This window comes from Pseudopodoces humilis, chromosome 18 (assembly GCF_049639895.1).
Source record: "Pseudopodoces humilis isolate 2021_Gansu_Grassland_sample_001 chromosome 18, ASM4963989v1, whole genome shotgun sequence".
NCBI lineage: Eukaryota > Metazoa > Chordata > Aves > Passeriformes > Paridae > Pseudopodoces > Pseudopodoces humilis.
In genome coordinates this window covers 11,095,554-11,110,566 of record NC_142217.1, presented here as the reverse complement: position 1 = coordinate 11,110,566, position 15,013 = coordinate 11,095,554, and the positions used below count along the sequence as shown (strand labels likewise).

At 40.0% G+C, this 15,013-nt stretch overlaps 1 protein-coding gene across 2 annotated transcripts in view; it reads right to left on the bottom strand.

Annotated features, from left to right (window-relative positions):
* CYTH3 (cytohesin 3) overlaps positions 1-14,384 on the bottom strand; it is a 48,868-nt gene extending 34,484 nt beyond the window's left edge. For both annotated transcript variants that reach the window (XM_088063902.1, XM_005522962.3), the window contains exon 1: positions 14,159-14,384. In XM_088063902.1, the coding sequence (XP_087920028.1) occupies positions 14,159-14,189 (31 nt within the window). In that variant the 5' untranslated portion in view covers positions 14,190-14,384. The remainder of the gene's footprint in view (positions 1-14,158) is intronic.
* Between the last annotated feature and the right edge of the window lie 629 nt (positions 14,385-15,013).

Below are 15,013 nucleotides of genomic sequence, written 5' to 3'. Positions count from 1 at the left end.
ATTTGAATAAATACATTCTTCCTATTTAAATTTTCCCCAACCGTTTCAACTAAATCTGCTGAAATATTACATTGCCCTTTCTAAGTTGTTTTCTCTGCCCCTTACTGGCAAAATCACTACATTCCTTCCAGAGATCAGTGAAAAATAATCTGAACACATAATCTTTTGTACTTTATTTTCAAGTAACTTAACTCAATTTTTCTCAGCTAAGTACCTAACAAGAAAGAAAATCATATCCATACAACTTCAAAGACCTAAGCAATTTTGTTTTATTACTCTCTGAGATTCAGCATTTTCCCTGACAATATAAACAACTAACTGGGATTCAACCCTCAATCTCGTTTTTAAGTCCACCAGCTCCCACTAATAAACACTTTTTCTAAAATTGCCACTTCATCCTGTCATGCTCAAATACAAAACATTTTGTTGACTAGGAATAAATTAAGTAGGACTATGTTTTAGTTCTGCTGCCCCTCAACATGGCACAAAAACCAATAAAATCTATCACTTCCTAAATGGGTAAAACCTACAGCAAATCCTGATTTTTTTCACCTGCACATACCAGTTCCATTGACAGTGTGGTCAGATGTAGCCTCTGCTAAACACCTTTCCAAAGAGGTAGTGCCTTCAGAGCAGTGCTCTACCTGGCACAAGCTTTCATTATACAAAGACAAACTTTGTGTAAGACTGAAAAAATTTAACTCATGTTAACGTACTTGCAATTATCCTAAATTTGCCTTAGGGCAACCAGAAATACCAAGCTGTAACTTCTGTTAAGCAGTCTGCAGCAACAGCCTGCAACTCCACCGACACAGCTCACATACTGAACAGTGGGAAAATTTATTAGTTCAGTTCAGAAATTCTTCTGTGTATTACAGACATGGACAATCCAGCAGCAAGTACAAAATGCCTGGAGAATACCATTCACAGGTAAGTCAATTGTTTTAACGTTAATTATTTTCATTGTTCTAACGATTTCTTGAACACTGAAAGAAGTGGTTGGTAATAAAAGCAGTGGTGCTATTAAGCTTAGACTTTTGTCCCAAATAATTCTGACATACATCTGCACAGGCAGCAGTCTACAGTCCACTGGAAGATTTTATGAAAACTACTTCTAAAGGATTCTTCAATCACAGTATCTATTCTACTTTTTATAAATGCCTTAATAAAATGGACCTTGAAACTTTGATGAAATTTTTGAAGCTCAACCAGAACATTCAAGTACCATACTCAACTCTGCAGATGTTTAACCAGGATCTCCAAATGTCCAGAAGTTGCTTCTGAAAGATTACATTGTGATCCTTTAAACAAAACAGGTCAACAAAAATAAATTATAACAGTTTTTGATCAGGCTATTAGATTTCATTAGATCTTACTGCAAGTATTTTGTCATGAAGTTCACAAATAATAAGACAACTGGAAGCATCTAATTTTTCCTTCTTCGAATTCTTCCACACTCTTTGTACCACAAAGCAATGTCTTAACATACACTAAAGAACCTCAAAGCATAATTATGAACTAATTAACAATGAAAGTCTAGCCATCCTGTGTTATCCTAGCTAAGAAATTATGAAAATAAAACCTTATCATAAATTTTCCATTTTAAACACCAAATTGTTCACTAATGAAATCTAGAAATATTTCATACTGGTTTAATCGTGATGCACATGCTTTCACTAAACCCTGCAGCATGCAACTTTGCACGGCACACATAATATGCTCATACTAAATAGATGACATATTTTCCATTAGAAATAGCAGCAATGGAAAATGACAACTTATACAGACCCACAGAATATAATCACGACATTGTTCACTAATGCCTGCCACCACTGTTAACTCTACCCCAGAAAGTCTCGAGAGGAAGCTAGATAGAGTAAGCAGAAGCTGATGAACTTCCAGCTGTAAGGGGGTGGGAGAGAAAGGAAGCAGACTGATTAGTTGAATAGATTTATTGTATGCACATATTCTATGCTAAAACCCTGTATCTACTTCAACATACATTTTTTTGAGTCATTTGACTGTTCACAATTCAAATACAGGAAAATGCTATCAGACTAACATGTGTTTGTTCAGCAGGAAACCCTTTCTTCAAAATGTAAAATGAGGTAGTGAAAAGCCAAAACTTCGCTAGAATTGTACTATTATTTCTCCAATGTGAGAAGGACCTTTTGATGTTCTCCCATCACATTAGAAAATCATCTCCTAAGTCCATATGAGCTCCAGAGAAAAACACAATACAGTAATGTTGCAGTGCAGTGTTCTCTCCCTCTCCAAGATGCAAGACATTATCATACTACTTTCTTCAACTTAGGTGGCAATTTTATTCTCAAGCCACAAATATTTTCTTAATTTTCATTATAATGTGTCACGAATACAGCCAAAACATCCTAAAGCAAATCTGTAAGCCAAGTTTCTCATAGCTGCTGTATTTTAATGGTCTTTGACACTGGCAGAGTCTACATAAAACTAATTTTGCAAAATACACTGGAAGTTGACCTGCACTTCAAGAAAACAATTAACTGAAAGAGATTCCTTTAGGCTCTTCACAATTCACATAAAGATCATAGCCTTTAAAAACTCGGAGAGAAGAACACTGACTACCATTCTTACTAAACAAGAATACAATGTAGTACTAGTTATTTAATCCCTGCAAATATCAAAAACAAAATAAATAAAGCTAATTATTTGCATGGTATTCATTTAACGTATTTTATGTAAAAGAAGGACATCACAGAGGTTTTTGCATTGCAATTGGTTTGTGTTAGAAGTGTTCTGCGTTCAAAGCACAGTGTTTATCCACATTTTACATCCTCTCTAAAGCCAGAGATCAGCTCCTACTTGCTCAGGAAGGAAAATAAATTGTTGTTGGTGTTCTGTTCTAGCACTGAGGGGCAAAGTGCCAGGCTATCCCACAGCCAACAGACCCACCATAAATCTTCATCCTTTCTTTTTTCTTTTTCCTCCAAAAAAAAAAATATCAACACCAATTAAGGCACATGGAAAGAAATGCAGAATCCAGGTTATGTTTGAACAGTAATTATGTTTTAAAAATCATGTCACTGTCAGTATTAATGGATATAAGTTACAGTATTTGAAGTATCTTTCAGTCAATCAGGACTTATAATTTGTATACTATTGTTATTAAACTTCTTAAATTAGACTAGTGTAATTACAAACTGACTGAGTAATGACATTCAAAATTAAAGGCTTGGAGTAACAGTAAAAGAACTCTGAAATTCAGGCAGCTATTTGATGGACTCCTCAGCAAGTTAAGTTCAGAATGAAGATTTGGAAAGGAAGCAGATACCTAAAAGAGAGTTGTAAGCACCAAATATACCAAAGGTAAATCAAATTCTATAGTAAAATATTAGGCTACTCCCCTTCTTACATCTTTATGTTCTGTAAAACAAAGACTAGCAAAACACAGCGTAAGTGAAATTAGTAAAACCAAACCTGTTGATCTACTCCATATTTGTAGGATTACAAACTGCACCAATACCACAAAGTGAGTAAAGAGACTAAAACCTTGTACTGTGAATGAGAAAACAGCATCTTCTTCCATTAAATAATCTGAAAGAACATGCACCTTCCCATTCCAACCAGTTAACTTAATTTCTGTTTAAAAAATTAACCAAAAACTCTTAGATGACTTAAAGTCTACAGCAAAATCTGAAGGCGTTTAAGTATTTCAGGATGGGATTTATGGCAGAGTTCTGAAATGGATACTCCTAGTTCCTGTTGCTTTTACTGGAATACTTTTATGGAGAGTCACTTTTTTCCCACCCTACCCTTTTCCTTTACTGAATTTCCACACAATAACTTAGATCTGACCATCACCAGACATCTGAACAACAATAAAAAAAAGTTACAGCTGGATCCTGTATTAGTCCCAGCTGCGCAGGATCTTTGGCTGCCTCCAGAAAACCAGACAGCCAATAGGAAAACAGTAGGAGAATTTCTTTTAGCAGTTTACCTTCAAATAAATTGTTTTTTTCACATGCTGCTAGAACAAACTATTTTACTACTCAATGCAGAAGACATTCTTCCTATTTTTCACCTAATTTCTAAAGAAAAAAAAAAATTAAAAATTAAACCTTCCTTCTACAAAAACTTTTTACCACAAAATGCCAGAAAATAATCATCTCCATATGCTCTTTCAAGTCTAACATACCACAACGGATTGATCTGCCAAGTCCACCCACCCACAGGCTCTATAAACTTGAGAGTATTATTTGTATTTAATTTGGATTACCAATTTCACCCAACCTTTCCCCTCCATAAAACATGTTACTTTTCAAGGCTTACTACTCAGGTAGAAGATACAAAAGGAAATTAAGTAAGTTTTCATCAGAATAAGAACAATAACATAATGCATACTCTCTTTACTTTGAATATCAGTGAATTCACAACTGAAGGATTTAAACCAGTCTTTTTTTATGTTTGCTCTTATAAAGTATCACCTAATCTTTTAAAACATTCATATGATACTATGTCATTTATTGGTACAAGACCAAGACTAAACATTACAGTCTTTCCAGCTCACATTGCACAAAATGAGAGTAAAGAAAGTTACATGTATTCTTATTAAAAAAAAATTTAAAAATCACTGGGAGTGGGGAAGCTTCCGCTCAGATATTTAAAAAAAGAAAGTTACTATATTTAATGCAAAAAAATCCACTTCCTATAGCCAAAAAAATAATCAAATCCATATGCTCCATTCATCCATCCTTGCTAAAACATGTACAGCAAACTGAAATGTCAGCTGCCTAGAAAGGCTGATCACACATAATACAGGCTTAAAACTCAGCCTGAGATTCCCAGAATTCTGAGATTATAGAATTAATCAGCAAAATCTACACAAATAATAAACTACACTCACATATACCTGGAACTTTTAAATCGCTCCCTTCAGTGACTGCAAATGTTCTCCTAGACACAAGAGCCAATTCTCTAAACTTTGAGTGCCTTGGCTACCAGTTTCAACTTCTGATGAAATGGTTGATCTGCAAACTGGAAATCGCAATAAGAGATGGTGGGAACACAAGCACAGATACTCTCCCTGTCCCCAGATGAATGTTGGATGCTACTTTAAAATGCTGCTACAACATTATATGATAATTTTAATGACTAAACAGGTATAGTAGGTCAAAACTGAACAGCAGAAGAGGAAGCTAAATAAAAGGTCTATAACAGTTACTTTTGAGTCTATGAACATATGCTTCCATAATAAGGACTACTCTTTTATGCATTTACATGACAGATACCAAATTCCAAGTGAGTATTCCCCAAGTAGTCTGTATCGGGTTTACAAAATACAAGATTATAGCAAGGATTATTTCAGCCTAATAAAGGCAAAGTGCTTGTTTTGAGTGGGTACCAAGCAGAACCCTTTCAGTTAAAATAAAAGAACATTTAAAAAATTGAACCAAAATTACAAAAACAGTAAAAGGAGAACCACAAAGGAGTAGAGAGATGCTATTGACCTACCCCATGCAGCAGAGTCCAGAGATTTATTCCCAGATCTGCTACAGTGGCTCATCAGCACGCAGGGCTTGCACACAGCAGCTCCTATCTGGATCAGAGCCAGAGGAGCACTGCACATGTACAAGAGAGGGGTCAAGTCCTTCTGGTCTCTCAGGAAAGACTAAGAATGGTCCTGTGCAGGACCCAGCCCCTGTCCTGTATACCTGAGGAGTTTCATGGTCAGAGAATGCATTTAACTTGCAAAGTTCTTCCCTGGGAATGGAGCTTCTCCTTAACAGAGCCACCATCTTTTCTTACGGTCACTGTGGTTTACCCTCAACTCCCTGGGAAAAAACCTTTCCTCCACATCCCCTGGCTACGCAGCTACAACAGTGGAACAAAAACATGCAGGAGCTTTACAAATTCAAAAATTTCATTTGCAAGTGGTCAAAGTTGTACTCAGAGTACATGGCCTGGTGGGAAAATTCCTCCTCAGTGCGACAGAATGACTGGGCAGGAAGTTCATTAGGACAAACTTACTTGAGTAAGAAAGACAAAAAAGAAAAAAACTTACTTGGAATCTGACTGCTGAATATAAGGAACACAGCCTCAAGCAACCATAATTCCTTATTTTATAGTAACTAATGGAACTACAAATACCCCTTTTGAGAATTCCCCCTCTCTTGTAAGCAAGGCAATGAGATCAGTTTATGTCAGAATTTGACTATAGACAACACTGATTGTGAGCTAAACAAGGACCTTATTAAGGAACATGATATCTACAGTACATGAAAGCAAAAATGTAACAGCAAATAGACACTTGAATACTTGGAACTGAACAAGAAAACAGCATCAATGATATTTTGCAATATGGATCCTATATTAAAACAAAAAAAAATTAAAATCTGCACTCTAGAAGTTACACTAATGAGGCAGTTGTATATAAACTTCAGAGGTGACTCATTAAGAGATTACATCTCACAGTTCCTCTTAGACAAAACAGTGTGAGGCAGTTCCCTTACTTGCATATGCTAATTTTTTCAGCCTTTTTTTGTGCATGCATGTGTGTGAGAAAAAGCGTGAGCACAGGAGACATTGGCCACATTTGTTTCCTACCCATGAGCTCCTTCTGCCAAAGTACACCTTGCTCAGCACTCAATTTCCATCTAATTTGACTGAGCAAAAGATGTTCCTACAAGCTGTGTGAGAACTAGCAGCTGGATAGAAGAGCCACCAAAACTAATTCCCACAGTTACTGTTAGCCTCTTCCATACTCTGAGATTAGTAGACTCACAGTTCATCATTTTCACACAGCTTTCTTGTTTTGTTAAGACAATCTATTTCATCTAAAAATCAACACTGGTTTCTCCTTTTTCTCCTTTTCTCATTAAGAACTTAAATCAAAAACTCCAACCAACCTCTTAGGCATGACAGCAAAAGCTAAATCTGAATTCAGATTCAGCTTCACAAATGGACTGATCTTAGATTTTGTTGAAGAATTTTCTTAAGGAATTCAGAAGAATTATTAGTAAAATCAATAAAATCTATCCTCATTGGGACAATTTCCATTATGCTGCTAAATAACAGAATCAGTTTCAATTCTTCCATACAAATGGCATAAGACAACTATTTATTTTTTATAATAAACACGTGAAAATGAGTCTAATCACTAAAACCACACTAAGAAGGCCAAGCTGTTGAAAAATTATATCAAAACATCTACAAATTCTAGATTTTCCAAGGATCCAGCATGCAACATTCCCTGTTAACTCCATGAGATCCTACTGAATTTGTCAAACACATTTTTTTCCTATGAAATACTACATAACATTCATGTTTGGCTTTCAACATGTCAACTTTGACTGGAAAACCTACACACTTAAATCATACCTATTTAAAAGTAGATATCAGAAATTCAATGAAATTGTGGAAGCAGCTATGTATCACTTTACTTTCTTTAAATAAAACTTTGTATTAGCAAATAATGTACTTAAAGAACCTCAGAAAGTAATGAAATAAATGTGACACAGATGTTCACAAAAAAAAAAAAAAAAGAGAGAACAAGAATGTTTTTACTTCATAGCAACCAAATAGGTCAAGCCATTTCCTTCTTCAGGCAAATCTCAGAGGACCACAAAACACATGGTTTTCTAGCAGATTTTGTATGTCTATCCCACTAAGAGGAAACACTGCTGTCCAAAAAAATTTGCAATACTAAGTTTTCCCATGAAATTGTTGAAATTAAAAGAAGGAAGTCATATGCAATTAAAAACCATTTTTTTAGATGTTAAAATCATACAAATGACATAAATTAATAGACTCTTACTACCTCATTCATATACCTTTCCGGTGCAATATATTACTCTAAAAGAATGCACAGTGAAGAAGTCACAAATGCCAGCAGCACATCTGTTCACAGAACTTCTTGTTTTCTTCTATAAAACAAAGTAAAACACCACATGTCCTTCACTTCCCTGGGATCCCTGCCTCAGAGTTCTATACATTGACAGGTTTTCCTAACAATCCAGCTGCTAAGGATTTATTTTTATCCTCTGTGAATGAAGCACGTGGTCATTAGGTCCAAGCTCCTCACTAAAATTAGTGCAATCCTTTCATACATGTTTAAATACTCATGAACTGCAGGGAGAGAAAGTGAAAAAGAAATCATTAACTATCACATTACTTTAAAAAGAGGGAAAAATCCATATAGATTCACTCAATCACCACAAAACGCTAACCCCTGTGGGCTGACTGGTCCCATGCAGAAGTCTACAGAAAATGTGATCCCATGACCATATTAAATCTATTTGTGCATTCAAACAGGAAAATTAACATTGCATAGGAGAACGTAACTTATTTCAAAAGTATGTCAATACTCTTGCATTGCTCTTTCATTGCCATTTTTACTACAACTTCTCTAGAGACTATTTTTTAAGAAGCAATAAATAACAACATCTCACTATTTACTTGTCAATAACCACTCAGGATGCCAGCATGTGTCCAAAGACATCAAAAAGAGGAAGTGGGTGGAAACAACATTAAGAGCTCTGTTTCAGACTCATTAAGCTTAAGATGACAATTATGCAATCTTAAGATGTCAAACAAGCCAGCATTTTAGCTGGGACAGATGGTACTGGATCCAGAGCACACAGAGTATATGCTGTGAGTCATCAGTTTAAATACGATAGTTCCACTCTTATTTGCAAATTTGGTTATTCAGAAAGAAAATGTAGAGAGGAAGAGAGCGTTAAAGCAAGCACAGGGGTCCTGCAAATCTTCACCAAAAAAGCTGGAAGTAGAAAGATCATCTTCCAAATGAAAAAGCTAGTAAGACAGGAGGAGGAGAAGAGAACAGTCAAAGAAAAAAAAAAAAAAGAAAAAAGAAAAAGGCAAGATTTCAAAAACAAAAATATAGTAAACAGTACTAGAGGCAGCTGGCAGTACAAAGAGGAGGAAGAGAATGTACTGAGTACAAGGGGTCAGGACAAGTGTGGAAAGGACCCAGGATAAACTTCGAGGAGGTCCTCTGAATTCAGAGAGTGACTGCAAACAGCTTGTTCAATGACTTCCAACAAGGAGAAGAGATGAGTGGTAGTTCAAATGCTGGCCTTGGATTCAAAAATGGGGTGTACAAAGAATCAGACCAAACCATTTTTGCACTGGGAGGAGGAAAAGAATGGGGCAAAAGACTGCAACAGGTAGGATGGTGCCACAGCTTAAGTGAAACATTCTAAAGCTTTTAAACCTTTATTAGACTAGTAAAGAGAGACTTGTAGGACGGAAAGATGGCAAGCAGAATCACAGAATGGTTTGGGTTGAAAGGGACCTCAAAGCTCTTTTCATTCTACTCCCCTGCCACGGGCAGGGACACCTTCCACTATCCCATATTGCTCTAAGCCCCATCCAAGCTGGCCTTGGACACTGCCAGGGATGGGAAAGCCACAGCTTCTCTAGGAAATCTGTACCAGTGTCTCACCACACTCATAATGAAGAGTCTCTTCCTAAAATCTAATCTAAATCCACCCTCTTTCAGTTTAAAGCCATTACCCCTTGTCCTATCACCACACACCCTTGTAAAGGGAAGAAAAGAGTAAAGCATTGTTTTTTATTTTCCCTTGGAAAAGCATTCAAAATCCTAAAACGAAAGAAGGGGAAGCAATAAATATGATGGGATTGAAAAATTTGATGCGAACTGCAGAACATATCTGGAAAATCACTGTATTGTCTCACCTTCTGCAGCCCTTCAATTGGTGAAAGCTCTTAGAACTCCAGTGATAGGAAAAAATTGCAATATGCATTTGGTAACAGTGACCCACAGGGAGCCCACTTTTGTGTGGCTATTATGGTGATTCCCAGCCGTTGTTCTGCAAAATGCACCCTGTTCCTGCCTGTAAATCCTACAGCTTTCTTTCCCAGCTGCAACAGCACAGACAGATGCTGTTATAGGCACATTGCTTCCCTGAATCCACAGTGTGCTTACACTGCTGAGCATGTCACCAAATACCATTATATAACAATACATCAAGTTTGGCAAGCAACCACCTCTGGAAACTATCAGCAAAAATTTCACATTTTCTTCCAAGCTACAGCTAAAGATATCAACCATTAGGCTAAGAAAAACTTAACAAGTTACTCCAATTAACAAGCACATTTTCTGATACCACCAAAAATAACTAATATGTACAACATAATTGATAATGCTTTATTATTACAATTTTTACTGCAGCGATAACAGATTAAATGGTTTTGGGCTAAGAATTAAGAGCCTACTGAGCTGACAGGTAATCCAAAGAAATAAGAGATTAGTTTAGCATGAAGAATTATCTATTTAGCAAAAAAAGAGACTCAGCATGCAGTTCTGCTGGCTGGCAAAAGAACACAAAAAAACTAAATCACATAAATAGACTGTATCTGCTCTTTTTCACTCCCTAGAACCAAGCTTAGTGGTCAGTCCAACACTCAGGTGCAATTTTATATTCTTGGGATTTCCCCAAAGTGCTATTTAAAACTACAATCCCTCCTCTGAAGGACTTTTGGGACAACTTTTATTTAAAACTACTGGTACAAGTTATCCAATTTGATGAGTAGGGAGCGAAACATATTTAACATTTTTCTGCGCCAAAACACATTTGTTTATAATAAAAGAAACTCATAAAATAAGAAAACATGCAGAACTAGTCTTAAATGCAAAGCAAATGTCTATAACCATGAGGAGGCTTCATGTCCTCTACTATCCTTAAGGTTTACCTTTGAAAGACAACAGGAAAAAAGAGATGAGGCTGCTCACATCTAAAATATGGAATATATATTTTTAATCAATTTTAAAACTTTATTTCTAAGAAAAATCTGGGTCATTTGTTACAGTTAACAGCTTTTACCTATAATCAGGTAACTGTTTTGCCCTGCAGAAGAACAGAAGTCATCCTGCTAAGTCTGGTTTGGCAGCAAATCCACTCTCCCAAGTCCTCTGTGCGACGATCTGGTCTCTTGGTGCCTCTCCTAATGAAGGACTGTCTACATTCTGTCCTCACCACAGACCAAACCTGCTACCTGGCACCATCGCTGGCAAGTGCAGCCAGCAACTAACAGAGCTTGGCAACCCAACTGCTCTATCCCAGAAGTGCTTCAACATTTAGAAATAAAGCACAGAATTTGGGGAACAGTAGGAAAACCTCAGTGCCCTAATTAGTGCTATAATTTGGTCTATTTGTCATGTAGAAGCAGGACTTTAACCTTCTGGCATGTCTGTTTAGAGCCCTTTGTAGAGACAGTGTAAAACAAACATACACAAGTTGGTAAGTACCCAATCTTGGAGTCTTTTTCTAGAGAAATGGCACAGAACTGAATGGGGGGGACTGAAAAGCTGCTGGATGACTAGTCAAATTCAGAAAACAAACAGGAGTTCTATCCTGTGCCTGCAGCACTGTTTATACATTCTGACCTTTCACAGAGTATCACTCACTCACTGTGTGATCACACCAAAAGCACTATTGAACACGAGGGTCCCGGCCACTGGCACCGCCACCACCTAACTGCGAGCCTGTGAAAACAACCACTCAAATCACACAAGATGTAGTTTTAGACCAAGTGGGGAGAGGGAGGAGGAGAAATTTCCTGGACTAAGCAAACCACAGAGATATTTTAATCAGGACAAAAGAAAGTTGAGCCAAACACCAACTGACTCGGATCATATCGCATCAATAATCCATGCACTGCTGAAATCAATGGGAGGCTTGTGTGGAAGTGGATTGTATAACATACATGGACGGCCCTGTTTAGGGCTCCACATACAAAAGAAAGGGAGGTACTGAAAACAATTCTCTTAATTAGCATTTCTCTTCCATCAAGTGCTTCTAAGATAATAAATTCCAACTTTACACAGCTCTGTTTTCATTCACAGTTTTTATCAGAGGTGGTGAAACAACTGACCCCATTTGACAAATAAGAGAACTGAAGCATAGGATGCAAATCAAACTGAAGAGGAGCGCAGCAGGCAGAGCTGAACTGGGAATAGCAGCTTACCTTCTGAATCACACTCTAATGTCCTAGATATTTACATGCTTATCTAGTTCACGTCTCTAATTAGGGTGACTGTGCAGCCCTTAAATAATTTTGCATACTTCCTAAAGTACCTGTGCACACTGATAAGCTTAGCTGTAAGAGCTTCCCACTCAATAATGTCAATTCTATGAGGATTTATAATGTCCTGCAGAAGTTCAAACACTGGCCTGCCCTGGTGAGGCTCCAAGGGAGTCATTGCCCAGGTATCACAAGTCTCATTACTCAACAGCAACAAAGAGTTTTAAAACAGGCTGTCAAATCCACACGTTTCATGTCAGTAAATAAAAAAGGGGGAACAAAACACCAAACAAAATAACAACTTGCCAATTCATTAACTAGAAATTACCTAACTAATCCTGGTGCTCTAAATTGACAGCAATCCCTAAGAAAAAGAGAGACTGAGTCTCTATTTAAGAATAAAGTGCCATACTTACAAGAAGTCGGAGTAAAATGTCTTATACACCAATTGCAAAAGGAAATTCCAGTCTTACTTGTCTGTGATTGTTTTACAACAAAGCTGAACATACAGTATACTGTAGTTTGCCCCAAAAAAGCAACATGTTTATTAAAGTGATATTAGTTTCACTTGCATGCTAGAGGTACAACTCTGGCATCACATATAAAATCAGCACTTAGCTAAATACACACTGTTGTCCCCAGGTCCTGAGTATTTGTCCTCCCATGAAAATCCAACTTTGAAATGCTTAACACCTTATGAAAGATTAATTCAGCAGTATGTCCACTTTCTAGTTTACATTTTGCACGTAATTAAGTACTATATTACACAGGATTAGTGCACGTAACAAACATGCACATTTCCCCTAACTACAGATGCATGTCCGTAATACTGTGAAAATAACGTATTTTGAATTAGATTAGCTTTCTGCTCTTTACAATTACAGTGTTCAACTCCTTCGAATAATAACTTTTCAGAACTGGCTTGCTTTGTCTTTTGCTCTCCTTTTTCAGATTTCTTTTTTTTTAGAGTTAAGTCTATCACTGTTAAAATAAGCAGAAATGCCTGCTGAGAAATGGCCAACCCACTGCTTGAAGAATTATTTTTCTGATTCATCACAGCATTATTTTTTCAAGTTGTCAAAACAAACACCACACCCTCTTGATTTCCGAGTTCTGGGTAATTATATTTAAAATTAGCAAGTGCCGCGCAACTATTAATCATACAATGCTTAGCCCTTACTTTACCTATTTAGAGATCAGCCAATGCATTCAAAGGCCGCCTGTTTAGCATTTGGTTTAAGATATATTCTCATGATTCCATTCTGCACCACCATGGCACAGACGGTCACAGACACACTGAATACAGGGCAGGCCACGCAGTCGATGCCTCTGCCTCAGGGCAGGATCAGCTCCTGCTCAGCCACCATTATCGCTGATGATACACAAGAACTGGTTATTTCAGGCAGCAGCTTTACACACGCACTCACAAAACATATTATAAATTAAAGGAGGGAAGCGTGTGGCACGTCTGCAGTGCCTTAAACTGGGGCAGCGCGCAAGCCGGTCTCCAAAAGATAAAAAAATACAAATAAAAGCTTCCCCACCATGCGAGTCCGGGTTTTCTAAAAGTAGTATCTGGCAAGATTAACGCCGCTGCCTTTGGAAACAGTTCACCTTGTTTAAACTGGCTAAACCACCCCGTGATTATCACCGAGCCTCCATTAAGATGACACACACAAACAGCCCTCGCAGAGCTTAATTACTCTTTTCTCCGCTCCTACACCGCCAGACGCGTACTTTTTTGTATTTTGCCCCTTCCCCTCTCGCAGTGGAGGAGCAGCTGCAGCAGCGAGCACGGGGCTGTCACGGCGGCGGGGCCGGGACCCGCCTGCCCTGCCCTGCCGCCCCCGGGAGCGCCCGGACCCGCCGCGCCCCCGCCAGAGCCTGCCCGGGCGCGGGACACAGAGCCCCCATTGTGGCCCGGCCCCTGTCCGCCCGCCGGGGCACTGCTCGGTAGCGCCGATACAGCGGCTCGGCTCGGGGGCGCCGGGCAGGACGGGGCAGCACCGGCGGGAGGGGCCGCGGCCGCAGCCGCCCTCAGGGGCTCCTGCCGTCCTGCCGCTCGCAGCGCCGGCTGAGGGGCCGCGTTCCTCCCGCACGAGCCCGCACTCACCGCCGCCACCTCCACCACCCTCTTCGTCCATGTTGGGACCGCGGGCAGGGCGCTCCGCGGCGGCCGCGGTTCAGGGAGGCCCGGAGCTCGTTCCACTCGCTCGGCGCCTCGCGGCCGCTCCTGCTCCTTCTCGTCTTTCTCCTTCTTCTCTTCTTCTTCCTTCTCTTCTGCTACTACCACCGCCGCCGCTCTCTGTTGCTGCACTCCACCGCCCCGTCCCTCCCCGCCCAACCCAGCCTCAGCCCCGGCAGCCACCACCGCCTCGGCCCAGCCGCCCGCCCCTCTCATGTGACCCACGGAGGGGAGGCGGCCCCGCCCGGCCCCTCCGCCACCACCCCCGCGCCACAGGGTCGCGGCCGGCGCCGCGCTGCCCGTCCCCCTGAGCGCCCCGGCCGGGCCGTGCTGCGGAGCGGAGTCTCCCGCCTGCCCTTTGCGGTGCTCCCTGCCCGGCAGGTCCCGCACGGCGCGGCCCCGCAGCGCCGAGGCCCCTAAAGCGACTTGCCTGGAGGCTGTCGGGGGTCGCCTGGGCGGCGGGAGTGAGAGGAGCCTGGGCCGAGTCACTTGGGCTCGTTCCGGCTGGGGTCGTGTTTTGAGGTCTGCAAGAGCCAGAAAATGTCTGCAGAGCCCTTGACTCTTTTGTGGAGGGTTAAGGACTCCTCTGGGGGTTATAAAGGGAAGCGGGGGAGAGCGGGAGGAGACTGGAAGGTGAGGGCTGAGCTGGCCTGAAGCAGCGTAGTGAAGGGGGACGAGGTGGTTTGAAGTCTCTGGAAAAGAGCCCCGAGACATCTGATGTTTCTGCATGTTTTCTGCTGATTCTTGCTTTCTCCTTGTTCTTGGGTCCAGTGCTGGGTGCTC